The sequence below is a fragment of the Micropterus salmoides genome, unplaced genomic scaffold (genome assembly GCF_014851395.1).
Source record: "Micropterus salmoides isolate LMB-PRFRI ecotype aquatic unplaced genomic scaffold, ASM1485139v1 Ms_hic_scaffold_695, whole genome shotgun sequence".
Taxonomy (NCBI): Eukaryota; Metazoa; Chordata; class Actinopteri; order Centrarchiformes; family Centrarchidae; genus Micropterus; species Micropterus salmoides.
The window spans coordinates 20,076-42,645 of NW_024044454.1; the positions used below are offsets into that span (position 1 = coordinate 20,076).

Sequence of the window (22,570 nt, forward strand, 5' to 3'; positions counted from 1 at the left end):
TGAAGAAGGGGGTCAAGCAAGGTGACCCCCTCTCCCCGTTGCTCTTCAGCCTCTCCATCGATCCCTTGTTGTATGCGTCGGAGGAGCACGGGGAAGGCTTCAAGGTGAGGGGTGAGCGGGTCACCTCCTTTGCATTTGCCGACGACCTGGTTCTGCTGAGCGACTCCTGGGATGGCATGGCGAAAAACCTGGTGATATTAGAGGAATTCTCCAGGCTCACTGGTCTTGGTGTCAACCCGAGTAAATGTCACAGCTTCCTGATCAGCCCGAACGGTGCCTCCTATCGAATCAACGTCGGGCCCCAATGGAGGCTGGGTGGGGCCCCCTTGCACTTAATCGGTATCGGTGAATCAGTGGGGTATTTGGGTGTCTGCCTCACTCCGTGGAAGGGGATCATCAAGCCCCCCCTGAAGTCGATGACTGTTGACCTGTTGACCAGAATCTCTGCTGCACTCCTGAAGCCAACTCAGAAGTTGGCGGTCCTCAAAATGTATGCTTACCTATGCGGCGGATCACAGAATGGTGGGCAAAGCGGTTTTGCTTGAGCGTGACAGACTCATCCGCTCTGCAGTGAAAAAGTGGCTGCACCTCAGTCTTTCCACGGCTGATGGCTTGCTCTACGCACGAGCCAAAGACGGCGGCCTTGGAGTGGTTAAAGTGGCGGCTCATATTCCCTCCGTCCAATGGCGCCGCTTGACAGGGCTCCAAAGACCAGCTTGTCAGAGAGGTGACCCGGGCGGTGGTCTCCTCCAAAGACATCTCGAACCTGTCCTCCTCGATCGGTGCCAAGGCGATCAGTACGCCTGCCCCGGCTGTTACTGATGTCACGAATATCCCGGAGGGGCCCCCGCCTCCCCTCGCGATGTGGCAGGACCGTGAATTTGAGCAATGGTGTACACTCAGGACCCAAGGTGTTGGAGTGGTAGTCTTCCACAGTGATACAACTAGCAACAGCTGGCTGTGTGACCCCCCAGTCAGGGGCATGACTGAAGTTGGTTTCAGGTTGGCGCTCCAACTGCGTACCAATGTGCTGACCTTGCTACCTGCCCTGCAAAGAGTCCCCGGCCGCCAGCAGGGCCAGTCCCTCTGTTGAGAGAAACAACTAGGCATGTGGTTGGCCGCTGTCCCCGGCTCCAGAGATATAGATGCTCTAACCACAATAAGATCTGCGCAATCCTCCAGCGAGAATGTGCTAGCCACGGTTGGGAAGTCTGGAAGGAGAGGCGCATTCCGGTCGGTCCCGGTAAGGTCCTCGTCCCGGACCTGGGAGGCTGAGAAATAGACAGTGCTGGTGCCGATCTTGATGTGTATGAGGCCCACGATTTCCACGGTGATGGTGCGTGGATTCCCCATTGGTGCAAGGGGCAAGTGGCACAGACGGAACTACGTGGTCCTATGGCGCATCGGCCTCAGCAAGCCACGGGCCAAGCGGCTTGCGGACATTCTGAGCAGGAGGGCCCTCCTGCAAACGATCGATCTCTGCAGCATGTCCATGCGGATGATCGGAGTTGCGGTCAGATGACTTCCATGACATAAGACGGTGGTCGAGCAGTCCGGTCCTCATAATGGTGGGTGCCCCGCATCCCCGGCTAGTCTACAGTGGCGTGTGTCGCAGCATCTAGTTGCGTCGGGCGTCAGCTGGGTCCTCCTGGGCTCCGCCCGGGTCCCCATGGTCCCCCAAGGACGCCAGTCCTGGTCTCTGGGTTGTCTGGGTGGCCGGTGCGGCCTACAGTGGCATGTGCCTCAGTGCTGCACTGTTGTATGTGTCAGCTGGGGTCGCGGCGGTCTGCCTGGGCACCCATTGGCGTTGGGACCCGATGAGGGTCGTTCGCTGCCCCGCTGATGGATGGAGCCTCGGATCCTAGCTCTCAACTTGGACCATGATAGCTCCCAGGGAAGTGGTGCAACCCTGAGGGCACGGAGGACCTGACGGTGGATCCCACGGACGGATGAATGTGGTCTATGCTGTAACATGGTGCGACCGTGCCGAGCAAGGGCCCCATCCCAAATTGTTTATCTTGTGGAAAGTAACTCGCACTGAGGACTCAGGCAGCCTGAGGTGGCTCTCCGCCACTCTGTGTGCGCATAAGACGGTCGGGTGGCCTCCTATAAATGCTGTAAGGCTCTGTGGGGCGGCAGAGCGGTTGCTACGATGCTCTGTGGGGCGGCAGAGCGGTTGCTACGATGCTCTGAGGGCGGCAGAGCGCAAAGACCTGAAAACCAGAAAGGGCGGCTCGGCAATGGTGAGTGCGTCAGCGGCCAGGGTGCTTCCGGCCTGTGCCCCTCAGGGCCAGCCCCAATCCAAGGTCGTGCTCAAGTCAGGGACGCCGGTTGTGGTTCGGGCCGCCAGCGAGTTTATGGGTAAAAACACTTTGTCGAAATTTCACTCGCTCGAAAAAATGACAAAGTGTTTTCACCGATAAACCCTGCGAAGCCCTAGACCTCTAGGGCCATTTTGCAGAGTTTTCCCGTTTCAAGGAGTTTACCCCTGTTTCACAAGCTACCATTGGCACGATTTCAGAAACCCAGTTTTTGAGAGGAAAAAAGTCCACACCTCCAGGGCCGTTTTAGAGGGAACTTCCCCGCGATCGAGGTGCCACGGGTGGGCAGAGTGCAGAGGCTGTGGGTCCTCCGCGCTACCAGGACCGTTAACATCCAGGGAGAACCAGAGGTGACAGGGGCCTCTGGGCGCCACTTTACCCAACCAGGGTGGCTCTCCCCGGGCTGGGCGAGGTGCTTGTGGGTCCCCCACCCGAGTCAACCCCACGAGTAATGGCTGACTCAAGTGGAGTGGAAGAAGGCAGCGACTTCAGTCCAGTAAGTATACATAAACATTTTTTTTTTGTAAATCTGTATGTTTACACCATGCATAAATTATTCCCATGTCATTGGATGTTTTATAATGCTGTTTTTCCCCACAGGCATCGACCGTATGGCTGTCGCGGACAGTAAGTTGTGTATTCTTGTCTATAAATGATGCCTGTCCATGTCCCATCGTGCACTGGGAGTTCTTTAATTTAATGACTTTGTGCTTAAGATGAGATGAAAGGAACTTTTACACTTTTGCTTTTACAGTTTCAGCACAGCAATCATGCCAGGATTTCATATGTTGCAAAATATTACATTATTAAAATTATTGACACCATGACTGAAAACAGTTTCGTCATTCAAACTACTTCTATAGCTGTCAGCATTGTTGTTTAAATAATTCCACACTGATGTTTCAATGAATAGTTTGAATTGAAATACTGGAGTGGAATTATGTCAAACAGGACACTGAATGCTATTTAACTGGCTTGAATTTTGGAGTTGGGGGCATCTAAGTATATTGTTTCAATGAATTCTGATTATTCAGTCAGGTTTAACAACTGTTGGGTTGTGCCATTTTGCAGGAAAGTAACTTTCGGGTGACCTAGGATGAGGAACACCACCAGTCTGTGCCGCCGCTGCCTCCTGAATTAATTGAGGATGATGAGAATGTAATGTATACTAAAAATGATTTAAACTCACATACTTGCAGTTGTTATAATTTTTTTTTCTCTCCAGTATTTTGCAGACGAGAGAGTATGACCCCATGGAAGGAGACTGATGTTTTTTTATTTATATAGTGCAGATCTGCATTTGTCAGTTTTGAATTTTATTTGTTTTAACTGTTTTAATAAATAAATTTGAAAAACAAATCCACTCTGCTCCTTGTATCTTTCCTGTAGTTTTGATGGTGAATGCAGTTTCAGGCAAAAATGGCCTCTTCACAAAGATTTAACACTGAATTGAAAATTCTTTCTGTATCCGCTTATTGTTTTAATTTAATTTGTAGTGCCAATTACATGGTTAATTGTAAAAATAATGCCTTTGCGCACAGGCTCTCTATGCTGAGCTGAGGCAGCTCACGAGCAGTTTCAGCCACAGACTCAAAGAGTGTTACGGTTTGGTGTGGGTGAGGCAGGTTGGAGGACCCAAACACAGGACGCAAGGCAGAGGTATAGTTCAGTGAAGGGTTTTACTATGACCAAAAGCGCTCACACTTACAGGTGAGTGGCTGAATATAGAGTCCATAAACTAAGGTAGTCCAAACAAAGGTCCAAATGGAGCTGGGTAACAGGGAGACACGGCAGGGAGACACGACAAGCAGGCAGACAACAGGAGACCTCACAGCAACTCCGGGAGACAGCACAACTAGAAAGCAATGAACCGACAAAGACAAAACAGAAACACCAGGTATATATACACACAGGGAGTAACGAGCACGGCGGGAGCAACACAGGTGACAGAGATCAGGGTTAACGAAGGACAGGCAGGCAGGCAGAGAGAGAGCAGGGGAAAACAAAGACAGACATGCAGAGGGATCACTGGGGTAACAGACACAAAATAGACCAGAGTGAACACTTAACATGAACTAGGGTACAGGACTGGGAACAAGCACAAAGAACTAAAACGCAGGAACAAGAGTTAAGGCAGTGACTAAGAAACAACAACTAGACAACCAAACTTCAAACCAAAGCCATATCAAATCAACGCAGGACTATGAGCTAGAATACCAGACAAGACATAAACACCAAGGACAAGGAAACGAGAAGAACAGGTAAACAGAAGGACACCAGAAACAAATGGCAAAAACTCAAAACCACAGGGAAAAACTACAACTCATGACAAAGAGCTTAGAATCAAAGCTATCAGACTCCACAAAGCCACAGCATCCAACATCTCCCATCTCCACTTACAGACTACAGATTTGTTTTTATTATTTTCCAATTTTATTAGACACAGAGACACAGACAGGTATAGACACTGACACAGGGTGCCTGAATACATTAATATTTGTAAGTTGCTTTGGATAAAAGGCTAAATGAAAAAATATAATTATATATATTGTCAATGTATTCACTCAATGTGCTTTTTTTTCTCCCTGTGAGACTATAGTGTGTGCCAACTTGAATTTCCACTATGGGGAATTAATAAAGGAATATCTGATATTATGTTATTGGGGGGGAGAAAATGAGACCAACGGTCAAGCTGAGGTGAGAGAGAAAAAAAAACAAAAAAAAACAGGCTCTAGTCAGGCTGGTGTCACTGAAAAAAAAAAGGGGGGGGGTTCAGGCATCCAGTCAATCAGATCAAAGCGTTATGATCCTGTCAATCATCCTTGAACTTTTCACCTTTAAGCAGCTGGGCAGAGTTTATCACAGAGGGACCTGGACAGTTGGAGCTGGAGTTTGAGAGCTTTGGAGGACTTCTGAAAAGGCTGTTAGCACATCCGAAAGTAAGGTTTTATCTCTTTTTATCACTTTCTCTTGAATGCCAGCCATTTAATTATTATTTCTTTAAAAATATGTTTGCTCAAGTTTTAAAGGGATAATTGGCATCATGACAAGGAGTGACAAATCTTAACCATTTGGGAATGCGTTGACAGATAGAATTTAAGTTTATTTCCAGCCACCAACTGTTGGAGGTACCGAAAGAGGTTTCACATTTTTTTTTAATTGTGACACAATTTAGAACAAAACGGTTGCCTAATGTAATGTTTTAGTGGCAGCAAGACTAACAATAATCCACATTTTTAAGTCTGAGGGAGGGAGAGCGCACCTGTCAGCGCTGGCTCTTGGGCTTTCAGAGCCACGTTCCGCCGATCCACCTTTACGGATTTTTAAACATGCTTAGATTTTAAGGCTACTTTAATTTCAATGGTTGCAAAGGGTTTACAATGTTAATGTATCCCTCTGAGGTCTGACAATGTTTTTCTTTCCTTATTTTCTCGATTTCAGTGTGTGTCTCTGTGTCTGACAACTCTTAACCATTTGGCAATTTTATTTATTTATTTTTATTCTGAACAGGGCTTTAATTTAAATTCAACACATAATTTAGAATAAAACCGCTGTCTATTGTAGTGTTTTACAGGTGGCTATACTAAAAATAATCATGATTTTTAAGTCTGGGAGAGGGAGAAGAGGGCAAGGCTGCCTTTCAGCGCAACAGGCTCCCTGGCTGTTTCTTTCCTTTTTTCCCTCGATTTCACACAGTTTAACTGCACTTGAACTATATGATTCCCTGTGTTATATTAAAATGTGATTGTGTTAATTCAAGTTTTCAGTAATTCTTTGTTTTTTTCCTGCAGACATGACGCTCCCTAAAAAGAGCAGTTGCTGTCCAGTGTGCTGCAAAGTGTACAACGCCATGTCTAACCACTTTCGAAACGGCCACAGTGTGGCCAACCCAGAGGAGAGGAGTCTCCTTCTAAATCTGGCGACCAGGAGGGTCAATGTTAGGCTTTGTGCCTGTCCGGTCTCTGGGTGCTCGTACAAGAGCACCCGACTGGACAGGCACCTCCTGGGAAGACACCCTGAGCTGGCACCGGAGGAGGTGAAGGCACACATGGAGGCTGTCAGGAGGAGAAAGACTCTGACGTCGCTGGCCGCCCTCAGGGCAACCAACCCCACGCCTCCCATGGCAACAGCCCTGGACCTGGAGCTATAGGAAGAGGGGGACAACGAGGTCCAAGTCCCTGAGGATGTGCAGGAGGAGGAGGAGGAGATGTGCTCCAAACCAGACTGCGTGCTGCATAGACAGGCATTAAGGACAATGCAGCAGAAGAACAAAGACTTGGAGCAGGAGCTTGGCGACCTCAGGCGCCAATTTAAGTAGCTCCAGAAGAGGGCCAGGCGATTGCGAGGCAGCAGGGGCGGTGGAGGCGGCAGCTTCTGCAGCATCTTCTGCGGTAGCGTCTTCAGGAGGGATGTCAGCAGCGGCAGCAGCAGCACCAGCTGCTGCAGCAGCAGTGAAGGAGAGGAGGAGGAGGAGAGAGCTGACGACGGCCAGAGCCCTGTGACCGGCAATCCTGGGAGGTCGGTGATGAGGAAACTCTTTCAGGGGAGCGGCCGGACCCTTGGGATGAGGAACCTTGTTTTCCCCAGCTCAATTGGTAAGTAACAAAGTAGCACGTGAGCGAGTGATAAAAGGTTTCCACGTGTAATCTGACAGTTTTCTATGTGTGTTCACAGACAAATACCTCAAATACCTGCTGGAAGCTGGCCAAATCAAAGGTTCCTGAGCTGCTGGGTGAGTGTGTCTCAGTGCACAGTAAGCCTCTGTGTTTGTCCAAGGTGCTGAAACACTTTTTTTCTTCTTTCCTCAGATGAACTGAAGGAGGACAACACCCAGCAGCGGCGGTATAGATTTTACGGCTACTTTTCAGCCTTTGTGGCCTGCCTCTACGGTCACCGCCCGGGGGTCCTTACAAACATGAAGGTGGCGGAGGTGCAGGCTGCTCGAAAAGACAGCAAGGACGGGGATGATGGTTTTGTGGTTTGTGTAGGTATGATGTTTTTGACTGATGAATGTTTGTCAAATATTGGTCATTCTCTGATATTTTCACATTCTGCATACTTTTGAGAAGAGGATCGGGCTCGTTTGGACCGCACCTCCTCCAGAAAGAGAGCCAGGAAGGAATCCACCGACTCCAGTTCAGAGGAAGAAGGTGAGGTCCCGTACCAGGAATCTGAAGGTTCCATCCTGGAGCAGGAGCTTGAGGAGATGCGGCAGAGGAAGGCCGGAGCCGAAGGCCCACCTACACTGCCCCTACAACAGGTAAGCACATCCGTTTTAACGCAAAGACAAATACCATGTTTTCCCTGCTTAAAGAAAGAATTACAACGTGTGTCTTCTGTCTCAACAGACGCCTAAGAAATCAAACAGCCGGAACCGCTATCGGAGGCTTATTGTAAGCCTCAGCCCCGTTTGTGTTAAAATGAGGGCCGTCCAAAGGCTATCTGCCACAGCAAGGGCCAGGTTGTGCAACAAAAACAAGCGCTTGCGCTAGAAGGACACAGACTGCAAACACACACACACACACACACACTTTACAGACTTTCTTGTAAATAGTTTATAGTCTTGTAGATTTGTATTTTTTTTATTTTTTACACATTTAGAGAGTTCTTTTTTTTTATATTTAATTGCAATTAATATTTCTTTCAGTTAACTTCTAATAATATGATGTTCCAAATCTTTGCTGTTTTTGTTTCTATTGAAGTTTATATTTTTACAACTTACTTTACTGGTTTTCCATTTATTAATACTTTCTGCATGTAGTTCCTTTTAAATTTGTTTAAATATGTTGTCCTACTGTTTGCTTTTTGTGTGTTTTGAAAATAAATTACATAGTTGTTGTTACGTTCAGTGGTGGTCATGGCAGAGTTGAGCAAGTTGGAGGACCCAAACGCAGGACATGTAGGCTAGCAGGTAAAGTTCAGATGGTTTATTCAAGGCAACAAAAAGCGAGCACACCTTCAAACTGAGTGGCTGATGACAAAGTCCCGAAATACAAAAACTGTCCAAACAGTAAAAAGTAGAAAGTAATGAACCGACAAAGACAAGACAGAAACACCAGGTATATATACACACAGGGACTAACGAGCAGGGCGGGAGCAACACAGGTGAAAGACATGAGGCTAACGAGGCACAGGTAGGGAGAGAAAGAGAGAGCAGGGGAAAACAGAGACAGACATGCAGAGGGATCACTGGGGTAACAAGGTTACTGAATACTAGACAAGCAGACATGGGGCAGAGAGAATAACCAAAAAGACAGAAACACACATGTACAATGAACAAGAACTCAAAAGGAGAACACAGAGCTAAAGTACAAAGGAGACTAGACCCAAAATAATGTAGACAAGGAACCTGAAGTAAATACTAAAACAAGAACCAAGGTGCAGGAAGAAGAACTAAGATGAGAGACAAGACAGTGACTAAGAAACCAAAATAATGAACTAGATTACAAAACTCCAAACCAAGACAATATCAAATAAACACAGGAAAAACAACAGTACAAAAACCAAATCCTAACAGTTGTTTACTCGCATGGGTCAAATTATTTATTTGAAGTTAGCTTTGGGTGCCTGAATAATTGAAAAGTTTCTGACACTTGACTCAACATTTGGACTTGTGTTTCTGGGGGCCTCCAGCAACCATGACCAGGATTACAGAAGTCTCCCCAAAACTCCTAGGACAGGCTGTCATTACTGAGGGGGGCCTCCAGGAACAGTAGAGGGGCCCCAGCTGTGGTTCAGGTGGGTTCAAGTTGGGTTTTGACATTTGGGAAGCTTTTTGACATTTGTCCTGACAATTGGGAACACAGACCCCCCCACTGTAAATGATGCTAAATGTCAGAAAATAAGGAAATGAGCATTTTTTGACATTTGGCATCACTTTCAATGGGGGGGGTCTGTGTTCCCAATTGGACAATGTCAAAAAAAGTTATTACTCTTGATAGGAACGTGCTAGGGCCAAACGGTTTGCACCGTTGGACTCGGGGTTGAATTTCAAGTTGACTGATGTATTTTGGAGACAATTGGAGAGTAGCTTTCAGAAGCTGTCCCAGCTGCAGCATATATGCCGCATTGCAGACAGAAAATAACAGCTAAATTCTAAGTGTCAAAAGTCGGGTGAGTTTTTTGGAAATAACTTTTGATAAGAAGGTGCTAGAGCCAAACGGTTTGCACCGTTGGACTCTGGGTTGAATTTCGAGTAAAACTGGTGGCTCCCCTGGATGGGAAGATTTCCATGAAAATGACCACAATAACCACTGTCAGAGCCAGAGTCCCAGAGGTGACAGGGGCCTCTGGGCGCCACTTTACCCGACCAGGGTGGCTCTCCCCGGGCTGGGCGAGGTGCTTGTGGGACCCCCACCCGAGTCAACCCCACGGTTCTCCACTCTCAGAGGTTGACTCGGCGGTTGGAAACGACACATGTGCTGCAGGCCTACAGCATATATGATGCATGGCCGTTTACACCACCTCTCTTGGTCTTTTTCAGCAAAATTCTTATTGCCCTTCCTCTGGCGAGATTTTAGTCTGCCAAATAATTTACTTTCAATTCTTTTGTCAAAATAAAAATTTTTGTCCAAAAATTACAGCATATAGGCTGCTCGAGCACGTCACATGTGCTGCTGTGCCCACTCCTCTTATTACCCAGGGGATTGAAACACGTGCATACTTTGACCTCGATTGACATGCCGTTAGTCTCTAATAAATGGCAATTGAGGAAATATTATTCACATTCTCTCATATCGCCTCAACGGAGCGCAGCGCATACGTTGGCGGCCTCCCTTCTAAGGCAATATTTTCGGGTTAAAGTGTGACTTCCCTCTCATCTTCCCTGTCAACGTGTTAATCTGCGAACGTGGGCCTGCACAATTTTGACCACCGCACGAGCAGCACATGCGCTGCAGAATCTCAACCTGGTGCCTGCGGAGGATGAGTGCTTTGCTTGTTTTCTGTACTTTTCAGCCGTGGAAATGTGTTTTGTGTGCACACTGGCTACTTTCACGCACGTGTGTTTAATATAAGTGCAAAATAAAATCAGAAACAACCTTAAACAGTGCTGAAAGTGGTGAAATCAGTGATTAGCATGATACATTTACCTGTCAAACTCAATCGTGTGCAAAAGGATGAAATGCTTGCTCCCTTTAAACGGTTTCGCCCTGGTTTAATCATTTATATCACAGTATTTCTGCTGTGTAGTACCCTGACAGGCGCCACAAGTTTCAAATTGGACCAGGGAAAGACCTGAATATAGGCTATATATAGTATAGCAAATGTGATCCTGTTGAAGAAGCAGCCAGTTTAGCAGCATACCCGCCCTCTTCGTTGAGACTTTGTAAAAATGCATCACCTGGGGAGAATGTTACCCTGGTCTCACCCAAAAGTAGTGCAAGCAGACTCATTTTGACCTGGTCTCCTAGAACTGAAGTCAATAACAGCAGATAAATCACCACACATAAAAATATTCTAGTAATAAAAACATGACAGGGGGTCTGGATTTAAAGCTTGAATATCCAACAGGATTAGCTGTCATCTTTTCTTTGAAATGATTGCCTGTGTGTCATCTAGACTGTGAACACTGGGGGGCAGTAGACACCTTCCATGGCCTCTACCCCCTCCAGCGGTCCCACAGCAGCCCGAGGGGGACGGGAGGAATTTGCATCTGTACAGGGGCAGCTCTGCAGGCAGTCAGAGTGTGACAGTGAGATTCCAGTCCTGTCTCTAATCACAGAGACTGTAAAATTAAAGCACATTTCTGTACACATTGTTTTCATTTCAGCACGCCATGTCATGTCCTCGTGTAAATCTTGCCAAAATGAAAAGGGAAAAGAAATGGACAGTAAATTGTTGTGTCATTTCCTCAGAAAAAAATTCCACACACAGAGATAAAAAATGAGAAAGTATCTCCCACCACAGCTATGGGCCTGTAGGTACATTGAACTACAAACAACGTCAGCAGTCAACAGGCTGGTCTTCTCTTATAAATTGTAACCTGTGTCATCTTGGCTGGGAACACTGGGTGGCAGTAAACACCTAACACGACCTCTGCTACCCAGCTGTCCTGCAGCAGACAGTGGGGGGTGGGGTGGAAATTTGCATCTGTACAGAGGCAGAGACCAGCCAGTCAGCCAGCTTTCAGTCAAGTCATGACTTCAGTTCTACCAAACAGAGCTATTGTGAGCTGGGTCATATTACTGATGTAAGCAGATATGCCTCAAATGACTCATGTTCTTGGCCCCTTCCACGATGTCTATGCCAACGCTGGGGTCTCTGGGATTTTACTGTGAGAAAGTGTGGCCATTTGGAGAGGCCCATAGTGAGGTACCCCAACCCCCCCGCACACACACTTTTTACTTATTTGAGTCAGACACAGAAACGGTTAATGTTAAATCACACACACTTTATTTACACACATTCGTCATGCAATAACAACACAAGCTGTACAATATAATACAGTATGACAGAGTCTGTCAGGGAAACTTGTCAGACATCCAGCCACTTCAGCTCCTCTTCCTCCCCACGAAAAGACCTCCTCTTCACACCGTGGTCGAAGCGGATCTCCTCGTCACTGGCAATGTCCTTTGTGGCCTGAAAGAGCAGGACGTGTCTGTCTCCTTCTGGAAGTGTCACTGTGCAGTGGCGTGGCTGCACGTTAAAGTTCTTTTTGGAGTGTCTGATCCATCTGCCTGCTGTTTCCAGAGACGGGTGGCACTCACAGGGGAAGTTCTGCGCATCGATGCAGACTTCCTCACTGCCGTGTGTAAAGAAAAACAGGTGGCCCATGTCGTCCTGCATCTCTGCCATCATCTGCCTGCCCTCAGCGCCCGTGATCACCTTTCCGTGGAAATCACACAGGATGGAGCCCTTGCCGAAGGGCTTGGTTGCAACAACTCCTGTGGTCAAAAAGAGGGAGTCATTACTGTGCTGTCCATGATGTAATTATAGTCATGTTTTGGATGGATTTGACTGTATTTGTACATACCTTGTCCTTTCTTCCCCCCTAAATCCTTCACAGCCAGACCTGGCCATTTCTGCCTGGTCACCCCCCTGACGATGGCCGGGTCACTCTGCGCCTGTGCCTTGCTGAGCGGCCTCCACTTTGCCACTATGTCCTCTGGGCGGGGATGATTGGCCGTCCACCCCTCTGCTTCAATGATTTTCGCCACCTTCACTAGTGTCGGGGCACATCTTGAGCATTTTGCTGTCAAAGAGAGAACATTTAAATTAATAAAATTAATATTCAGACACGAGTTGTAAATGTTTGGCTAAGAAAGTATCTACACTTACACAAAAGATGTTGCTCCCGCTTGCCGTACTGCAGAGCCCTCCACTTGTCATAAAAGGCTCTATCGGTGGGGAACCCAGCGTCTGCTCTCTGCGTTTTGTTGGGTGGCTGGCCAGTGATTCCTACAGGGAAGACCTGTAGAAAGACTTTAAAGTCCGGGGTTGGGCTGCCCTCTTTTTCCACTCGCATTTTCTTCTCTTCCCGGGCACCCTCTTTGCCAGAGTCGTCAGAAGAGGAGCTGCAATATTGAAAAGGTTTCCAGGTTACACACTGACAAACAGGTGGATGAGCACTGAGAGACATTATAATTATTAATATTTAATTAATAATTGACTGTTTCAGATGATTACATACCGTGTCAGGGAGCTGAGCAGGTTCGCGGTCGCCACAACAGTGTCCAGGGTCTTCATCCTGTAGTGCTGGTTTGCCACAGCAGTCGAATGGGCCATGTAGTGTGCCACAGACGCCTTCTGCTCCTCCGTGAAGTTGGCAGCAGCATGTGTCTCCACGGTCCTACGAATTTCCTGGCTCTTGATGTCCGGCAGTTTGTAGCTGCAATGGGGGAGAAATATCAGATGAAGCTCCCAAACTTGAATTATATAATTTTCTTGAGGCTGATCTATTTATTAAATGCACAAATCCGTTACGCTAATTCAACAGATATTTTTGGACCTATGGACTGCTGTTAATACTTACTGCGCGTGCAGGCGAGTGACGTCATTGCCCGCACTCCTGAGCTTTGTGCCCGCTGTGGACAAAAACAGCCTGTCTTCATTATCTTGACCCGGGCGGATGTAGTCAGGGCGGATCCACATGTAGTATGCGTCCAGCATCTGCAGAGACAAACAAAAAATATCTGTTAATATCTGTTGGTTCATTGTTGGTGTTACTGTATTTCATGGTAAGACAATTTAGCTTGTATTAAGCGTACTTACTGCAGCCTCCTCCATAGTGAGGGCAAACACAGCAATCTGCATTGTCGCAGTCTTGTGGTCGCTGAAAGCCACGCACACTTTGCCCCCAGCATTTTTTCTCTTCGCCCACTCTGCTATCTGAAAAAATAAAAATACACACAGAGTGAATAACTGACATAAAGGCCCTCTTCGCAGGCTACCTAATATACCCTAATATTGCCCCCTAAAATACTCCCACGAAAACTGAGGTCTTACCGTCATTCCCTCCACCGCCCCCGGTCTCTGGAAGTGACCGAGGATCAGGATTGCTTCACAGTAGTACCGGTACAGCGTCTTTTGATCTGAAGCCACGTGGTCGCCTTCCATCAGCCTCCCATAAATGGACAGCATGTCTTTCTTGGCCTTCCGGAGGACTGCCTGGCACTCCTGAAGGCTCCTCTGACCCCCGTGGAACCGTTCATACCTAGAATGACATGATAGAAGACAAGAAACAATGCAGGGGAGGATTACACACATGTCTGTGTCACATAACCCCAGATGTACAGCCAGCACATGAGTATTATCAACATGCAGGAAGTCATTAAAGTAAAATAAATGGGAGGCAGACTGACCTGGTTTTACAGGTGACCTTGCTGTTGGACTTGGCCACTGGCTTTCTGAGGGCAACGAGGAGGTCGAGGTAGGCCTGGCACTTCCTGTAGAAGTCAGCATCCGCTGCAGCCAGGTTGAGGTGGGTCTTCAAATACTGAACAAACCGTATCATGTTTTTAATGTAGTTCAGTATGGTGGCTGGGCCCATTTCAGCGTGACGGAGTTGGGTGAGGTAGTCCTTGGTCTCAGTGGACTTTAGCAGGAAGTCCAAGCTGACTTCATCCCCACTTGGCTGGATGTATCTCAGCATCCTGGAGACGTTGTCTACCTGTGATGAAAGAAAAAGAGCAGTGTGAGATGACGATGCAGCGAGAAGAAAAGCCACACACCAGCCAGCCGCACAAAGACACCCCGAAAAAAAAAGCTGTGTTTTATCTAAATTTGTTATGGAACTTAATACGCAGAGAGCTGCTCTACATGTGCTGTGCTACTATATTTTAAAACGTTTCCCGGTTACAAAGAGCAACATGGAACAGACTGAAAAGAGACACATGGGATATATCTCACCTCCTGCTGGCAGTTTGGGACCTGCAGGGTATTGATCAGGTAGCCCTTGAAATCCGTCAGCATGGCCTCTTCTGCAGGGAACTTTTCATACAGCCCCATCTTCATCATGTTGACACGGACACCTTTGCTCTGCTCTACTTGATCTCTGAAAAAAATAGAGAAAGACGAAAATGAGCTCAAATCAATCTTGCAGTTTGTTTACAGTTTCTGAACTGAACTGATGTGTGTGTGTGTGTGTGTGTGTGTGTGTGTGAGGTTTAGAACTTACTTTTGCCATGTTCGGTCACTTGGATCGGTGGAGCTGCCTTCAGAGCTGCTATCCTCCGCCACCGAGACGCCACCGGCCGCTTCAGAGCTGCCACCGGCTGCTCCAGAAAGGCCACTGGCTGTGGGAACGGCAGCTGTGCTGGTGGACGGCTCTTCGGAGTCCAGGTCTGCCGTGTTCGGAGCATTGGCCACAAAAAACTTTCTTTGGCGCAGCTCTTCCAGAAGAGCCAGCCTAGATGGTCTGTGGGGGTACCGCTTGCACATCTCCTTATAGTCCCAGTTTCTGGCCTCCCGTGTCCACTCCTTGCTGGACTCCTTGGCCCTCTTCGCCTCCTCCAGCCGTTCTTCAGGCGTGCTTTTCTTCATGCAGACCCTGCTCAGATGCGTCGTCAGCATGTCCTGTGGTTTTTCACACAGCAGGCAGTGAACGATGCGACGATCGGACTTCTGGCTGTGAGACAAAGCAGACACACCAAAGATTACAACTGTGGAAATGAATGAATGTTTTTGCTTGCTGTTGTGGCTGGACTGTCTATTACATAAAATATACAGTTAAAATATAAAATATACATAAAATTAAAAATATACAGAAAGTTGTGGTTTAAGAGGGAAGTATTCCACTAGTTCAGTTTCCTTTTAAAGCAAAACCTCTCATACTGTAGTGCTACCAGAACTGGTTTTTCAGCATTCTTAGGACAGAGGCCTGAGTTGTGCTAAAGTGGCTGACCAATTCACACTTCACCCTTGACCTAATTTAGGTCACCAAAAGTTACAAGTCACTCCTTTGGAATCTATTTCACATGTTTTTGGGATGAGAAACAAGCCTTAATTTAAACAGATAATAGAAAAACACAGAGTGAAAACTATAATTGGGTTTTTCACAATTTGCTTATTATCAACATTAGTTTTATCCTGCCTTTATCCATACCATGTCAACTGAATTGTCAATAACAGGCACAGATGTGATCAGACACAACACAAACAGTAAAAATCCACTAGAGAAAAGAAATTTGAACTTACTTGTCGGCTTTTGCTGCCATTTTCCTAAAATAAAAAGAAGTCCTTGGGAAGGGAGTGAGAGTCTTGGGATGAAAGTATAGAAAATTCTGCCAAAGACAAGGAGCACAAAAACAGGAGTGTAGCTCAAGTTGAAAATTTCCTTGCAAAGGGCAAAAGGTGGTCTCTGCAGTCAGAATCGAAAACAAAGTGAATGAATGGTTCCTTACCTGCAGTACTTATTCTCTGTGCAGCACCAGCTGTGTGATGTCATGGTCAAGCAGACCAATTAGGTTGCTTACTATTGTTTAGAGGGGGCGGGGGGGGGGGGGGAGGGTGTGAGCAAGACACTCAGTTAGACAAGACAGAGCTCCAAACATCTGCAGAGGGAAGACATGGAGTGTGCTGGAAGACAGAAGGAAGCAGGCCACAGACCATCAGCCTGCAAAGGAAGAAAGCATCTGCAGAGGGAGGAAAGAAATATCTAAACAGCAATTTGAATTGCTAACACTAAAGAGCTTCTATTCCACCTCATTATAAACCTACACACTCACTTTTTCATGTAGTCTCCTTCTTAACATTTTATTACATGTGATGATTAAAAACTTTAAAACTGAGACATGTGTGCCATACTGATGTGTGTGTCCAAAACACACCTCCATTGTTCTGAGATCACTGATCAGAGTATAATAGAACCACATGTCAAACTCTGAGTGGTTGCTAATAAAGATGTATTCATACATCAAACCTATTTACATGTCACTAAGGAGGGTAAACTGTACAGGTTGTTTACAGACAGAAACAAATTGTTTGTATGTATGCTGGATGCTCCCTGACTGGTTAGCTGCAAACAACTTATTTCTGATGAAAGTTAAATTAAACAACCACATTCCAGGTAAACTTGCACCTGTGCACAGGTAGCTCTGCAGACAGTCATAGCTGTCCTGCAGCTGCCTGTGGGGGGAGGGGGCATTTGCATCTGTACACAGGCTGAGAATCAGAGTGTGACACTCTGATTCAGCCAGCTTTCATTTAAGTCATTATTTCTGTTCTAGGAGACCAGGGTAAAATGAGTCTGCTTGTCCTATCTCTTACATTTTTGGGTGAGTTCAGGGTAAAATTCTCCCTCTTCAACAGGATCACATTTACTATACTATCTATAGCCTAGAGTCAGGCCTTTCACTGGAGACCAACATTGTTTATTTTGAAACTTGTGTCTGCCTGGTGTCAGAGGTCAGATCTCTTAAAGTTTTTGGTATGTACTTCTGCCTAGCATTTTCAGAAATATGGTTGATGATACACACATTTAAAGCTTTCCTCTTCCTCTGTACTGCAAGCCCAGGCCTACAATTCAAACATTTCCCAAAATTTCAGGCCAACATTGTATGTAATGATCAGAATAATCAGATTTCCCTACACTGAACATGTAATAAAATGTGTTATGTAACTCATCTTTGTCTTTTCTTACATTTGACTTACTTTATTTAAAAACAAATCAGTCATGGTCAGCCCACCCCCCTCTTGGCTGCTGCAGAAAGGTGGGAGGGACTATCAAGTGGACATATAAGGTGAGACCTCAGAGGCACCATGTACTCAGTTCTTCAAGAAAACACTGAAGATTCCTCCTGCATTTTTCCTTTGTTTGTAAACTAGCTTTTTCATTTGCGAAGAATGGCTCCCAAGCGGTAAGTTCAGATCATTTGTATTTTCTGTCTTTACATTTTAAGAATGCATTCACGTGTACTAACATCTGTAAGCTTAAGTAAATAATCTATTTCTTGTTATTTAACAGCCTTACTGCTGTACCCAGGTGGCCTGTTGGTTGACAATACTATGAGCAAAAAGCTAGCAAAACACTCCTTAATGACTAAATTACTACAGTTATTCTTTTCTTAACTTTGAGTTAACTACAAGCTGTATGTGTTTTGTCCCTGACTTAGAAATAATAAGTATATAAAATAATAATTTGACAAGAACATATATTTGATCATGGCCTAAAATCCAAAAACAAAGGCTTTTTCAGAGGCAGCAGTCTGGACTTCAGTGTGGCATTGTAATTAGAGTGTCCAATTTGCACCTCATTGTATTAGGATCACACCAGCCCCCTCCCTTTTGAATCTGTTTCACCTTCAAAGTTTTTCTTTATATGACATAAGTAAACATGTCTGTGTTGAGAATGTGATTATTGTGCCATTTAGGTCAAATCCAATCTTTTTTTCCCATCAACGCTATTAAATTCAATTCAATTTTATTTATGTAGCGCCAAATCAAAAACTTCCTTGTCTCAAGTCTTTCTGGATTATTTTGTTTTATGAAACGATTTTAATCAAACTAAACCGTGTACCTTCTCTCTCACAGTGACAAGGATCGCCGCATCGTTTCCTGTCTGCAGTGTTTCAGACCACAGGAGCTGTTGCCTAACCACCTGTTAAGAGTCTGCCTGAAGAACCACACAAATGAGGAGAGGAATGCAGAGGTGGACAGAGCCAAAAAGTCGATGAAGGCCTGGACCCTTCAAGGCAGAACCTGGGACTACAACGTCATGGTCAGGCGGTACCCCGATGAGGCTTCCAGACAGGCTCTTCTGGAAGACCTTCGTGACATGCATTTTTTAATTCTTAATGACCCCATGGACACACCTGCTGAATCCAGTCACAGACCACCAGGCGCGGCAGTTGAAACTTGCAACAAAAAGTGAGTTGTTATTCACTAGTATTACTTTTTATTTAATGCAGAGTCATTAAATTTAAATCTTGGAACGCTGCCAGGCACAGATACAGAAACATTTCTAACTGGCCTCCTTATTTGTTTGTTTTTTTCATCAAATCATTCTAGACCTGCTCAGCCGACTCTCCAAGACTGCCAGAGAGTCCTCAGAGTGTCACAGATGGACATGCTGGACATCCGCAGGAGGCTCCTGGATCAGCAGCATGTGGAAGAAGACCAAAGGACGCTGTTCCGTTACTTCTGCGAAGCCATCCTGGTCCTGAGATACTTCCAGCGACCAGAAGCAGTGAGGGCATTTACAGTAAGTACTTTGACTTTATACACACTGAGGAAACACTGTACAGTAAGTCACCCTGTAGTCATGTCATTAATCCCCACGGTGTTCTTTATTTGTTTTCCAGGCTTCAGATTGGGTCAACAAGACACATGTTGAGGGACGATTCCGAATTGGGGTCAGTGAACTGACAGCGTCCACAAAGCAGAGTGCAACATTTTCCCTCGCAGTGGAGGACTCTGCTGTAAGTTCTCTATAAGGCTGAATATGATTGACCCCCCCCCAGAGGACACCAGCACCTCCTCGTATACTTTTGCCAATGAATGACTGATGATGATTTAGGGGATGGTGGGGTTGTAATAAGTTCTCTAGCAGCCTGAAAAGACTTAATATGAATTACTTTAGCATCAGAATGAAGCATTAACTTCCTGTCTGATCTCCACAGATGCTGGACGCATACTTCCACAAGGTTCGTCCAGCATGTCTGCAGGACAGTGTGGACGACCAGGGCAGATTTTTCCTGTCCAAACAGGGCATACCAGTTGGCAACGTTGCGAGCGACCTCAACCGTCTGCACGAACAGTAAGTTTTAGCAGAATCATGTATTATAGTGTATGCATTTATACACGCTGTACAGAGAAATATAAAAGGATTAAGTTGAGTGGCTGGCTTATGTACTACATCAAGTTCAAATAATATTATTTTATTTTCTGTAAGAAAAATATGCTGAAAGAATTGAGGTATAATCTGAAATTTATTCTTCATTGCAGGTATGAATTACCAAGCTTTTCAAGCCAAAAAGTGAGAAGAGCCCACAGATTCAGTACTTCGACATGGTTTGTGTCATCATCCAAAACATACAACATTCAAATATTTTCTGTTTACCAGAGTTTGACTATGAAATATTCTTTTCAGCGCTCCTTCTGATGAGCCGGCTGATGAGAGGATAGGTCGGAAAAAGAAGCGAGGCAGAAGCGCAGCTGACCAGGATGACAGGGACTTTGGAGCGTTTCTCCAGCACTTCCCAGCGACGGCGAGTAGCACCCCACCCACGGAAAAAAAACGGACCGCTGCAGGGTTTCCACCTGACAGAGTCTTTTATGACAGGTGGAGGTCTGTGCAGTTTGCCAAGCGGGAGGAGCACCTCTTGTGTAAGTTGACGCACTTTATCATTTAAAAAAATGATTACACATCTTGGTGTTCTGGAAATTATGCTAGGAGTTAACAATATTTCTATAATCAAAGTAACATAATTCACATTTTGGACAAGAAAATTAATTTAACATTTGTCTTTGACAGCCCAGAGTTCGAGACGGCCCCCGACAGTCAGCAAGGTGTCATTGCTCATCCGAAAAGAGGGTTGGACTGCCAACTGTCCTCGCCCCGAGAACGTAGTGGCAAAGTGGAAACCAGTCAGTAGGGTGCAGGTGGAGACGGATCCATGGATCCTCACTACGCTCCATAGTCAAAAGTGGACAGGCCTGGCCCTCAAGGACTTTGGTGGCACAAAAGGACATGGTATGTAAACATGTCTTGTGAGCAGGCGAGCATTAATCCAGCAGTAAAACACTGTGATATTGTGCTCCTGGAGTGAATACTAATTGCACCTTCTTTTGACCACAGGAGTTGTTGCCACCAAAGCCTTTGCCATGGGATCCATTGTTTGCGATTACCATGGCAAGGTAATCACAGGAGCAGAGGGCCGGAAGATGATGGAGTCCATCCAGGATGAGATGGACTACCTTTTCTTTTTCCATGGTGGTGGTCGGGACCTCTGCGTAGATGCTCAGACTTTCCCGTGTGGGTGTCACCCAACAGAAGACACCATGGGCCGGAGGATCAATCATTCCTCCAAGAAGGCAAACCTGAGGCCAGTCTATTGCAGGATGAACTTCCCTGAAGGAGAGAGGGATGTCATCCTGTTGCAGGCCACAAGAGACATTGATATCTGTGAGGAGCTGCTGTTTAATTACGGCGTCAAGCGCACATCTTTTCGGGGAGAAGGACTGAACCTCGACTGGCTGGATGAGTGAACAAAATGCCATTCATTCAACACTCTTGCAATAATATCTATATACACTGCATGTTGTTTGCACATTGCAATTGTTTTTAACTTGACACTTAGTTTAATTTTATTATGTACATAACAGTGTCTTTGATTTTTTGTTATCTCCCCTGTACATAGCAAACAATAAAGATTCGACTATAAGCACTGTAACAGCTGATCATTTCTTGGAAAATTCTTGTTCTGAGACTGAAAAACTCAACAATGTCTGTTGTTAGGTAACCGAGCGTAGCGTGGAAGTTGAGGAGAAATATCCTAAACACCTATTTTTAAACCTGCTAACACTAAAGAGCTACCTACACACTAACTTGTTGATTTTGGCTGAATTTCCTTTGTATCACATGTGATCAGAGTATAATAGACCCTGTGCACAGGCAACTCTGCAGACAGTCATAGCTGTCCTGCAGCTGCCTGTGGGGGGAGGGGGGCATTTGCATCTGTACACAGGCTGAGAATGAGAGTGTGACACTCTGATTCAGCCAGCTTTCATTTAAGTCATTATTTCTGCTCTAGGAGACCAGGGTAAAATGAGTCAGCTTCCACTGCTTTAATTAAAACATGTAAATGCCATATTACAGATTAGAATGACACACAGTTTTTGGGGGATAACTTTTGATAGGAAGGTGCTAGAGCCACCAAGTTGCAGACCACCAAGAGCACCATTGGACTCGGGGTTGAATTTCAAGTAGGACTGATGTATTTTCGAGACAATCGGAGAGTAGTTGTCAGAAGCTGTCCCGGCTGCAGCATATATGCCGCATTGCGGACAGAAAATAACAGCTAATTTCTAAGTGTCAAAAGTCGGGTGAGTTTTTTGGGGATAACTTTTGATAGGAAGGTGCTAGAGCCAAACGGTTTGCACCGTTGGACTCGGAGTAGGACTGATGACTCTACTTGATGACTCCACATACACCAGGACAGACTCAATTTGGCATGCCTGTCCGCCCGGGGTCAGAGGTCAGATTTCTTAAAGTTTTGCTATGTACTTCTGCCCAGCATTTTCACATATATGGTTAATAATACACACATTTAAAGCTTAGCTCTTCCTCTGCACTGTAAGCCCAGACCCAGAATTATAAGACAACCTGGAAGCTTCAAACCAGCCATACAGTACACACAGCTAAGTCTTACATTTTCGGGTGAGTACAGGATAAACCTCTCTCACCGAAGAGGGCAGAATTGCTGCTGACTCATAGGCCTGGCTCTCTCTTCAACAGGATCACATTTACTTCAGTGATAGGGCAATATATAGCCTAGATCCAGGCCTTTCACTGGAGACCAACATTGTTCATTTTCAAACTTGTGGCCCCTGTCAGAGAACTGTTGAGTTAGGCCTAAATTTGGCTCTTTCCAGAGGCCTGCTGTAAAGCACTATGGTGTATCAGTTGTGATACACCAAATTGTAGCCCTGAATCCCCTCTTTCCATCAAGCCCAAACACATTAATATAGCCCAACAGCATACCTAGAAATATGCATTACAATAAAGCTAATTAAGGAGATATCCTAGGGGCTCCAAAATTTACTCTTAATATTACCAGGCTGTTCAGCCCAGGAGACTCAGATTTTCAGTT

At 45.8% G+C, this 22,570-nt stretch overlaps 1 protein-coding gene across 1 annotated transcript; it reads left to right on the top strand.

Annotated features, from left to right (window-relative positions):
* The first annotated feature begins 17,327 nt into the window (after window positions 1-17,327).
* LOC119891072 lies at window positions 17,328-21,151 on the top strand. Its single transcript, XM_038702400.1, has 9 exons — window positions 17,328-17,617; window positions 18,291-18,626; window positions 18,768-18,960; window positions 19,061-19,177; window positions 19,379-19,515; window positions 19,704-19,769; window positions 19,849-20,084; window positions 20,233-20,451; window positions 20,557-21,151. The coding sequence occupies exons 1-9, from the start codon at window positions 17,604-17,606 to the stop codon at window positions 20,964-20,966; spliced, it is 1,728 nt and encodes a 575-aa protein (XP_038558328.1). The 5' UTR covers window positions 17,328-17,603; the 3' UTR covers window positions 20,967-21,151.
* Window positions 21,152-22,570: the final 1,419 nt, after the last annotated feature.

Coding starts and splice junctions, on each gene's coding strand:
- LOC119891072 (XM_038702400.1), top strand. Junction 18,627..18,767: donor GTTGAAACTTGCAACAAAAA/GTGAGTTGTTAT, acceptor AAATCATTCTAG/ACCTGCTCAGCCGACTCTCC. Junction 19,178..19,378: donor TCGCAGTGGAGGACTCTGCT/GTAAGTTCTCTA, acceptor TGATCTCCACAG/ATGCTGGACGCATACTTCCA.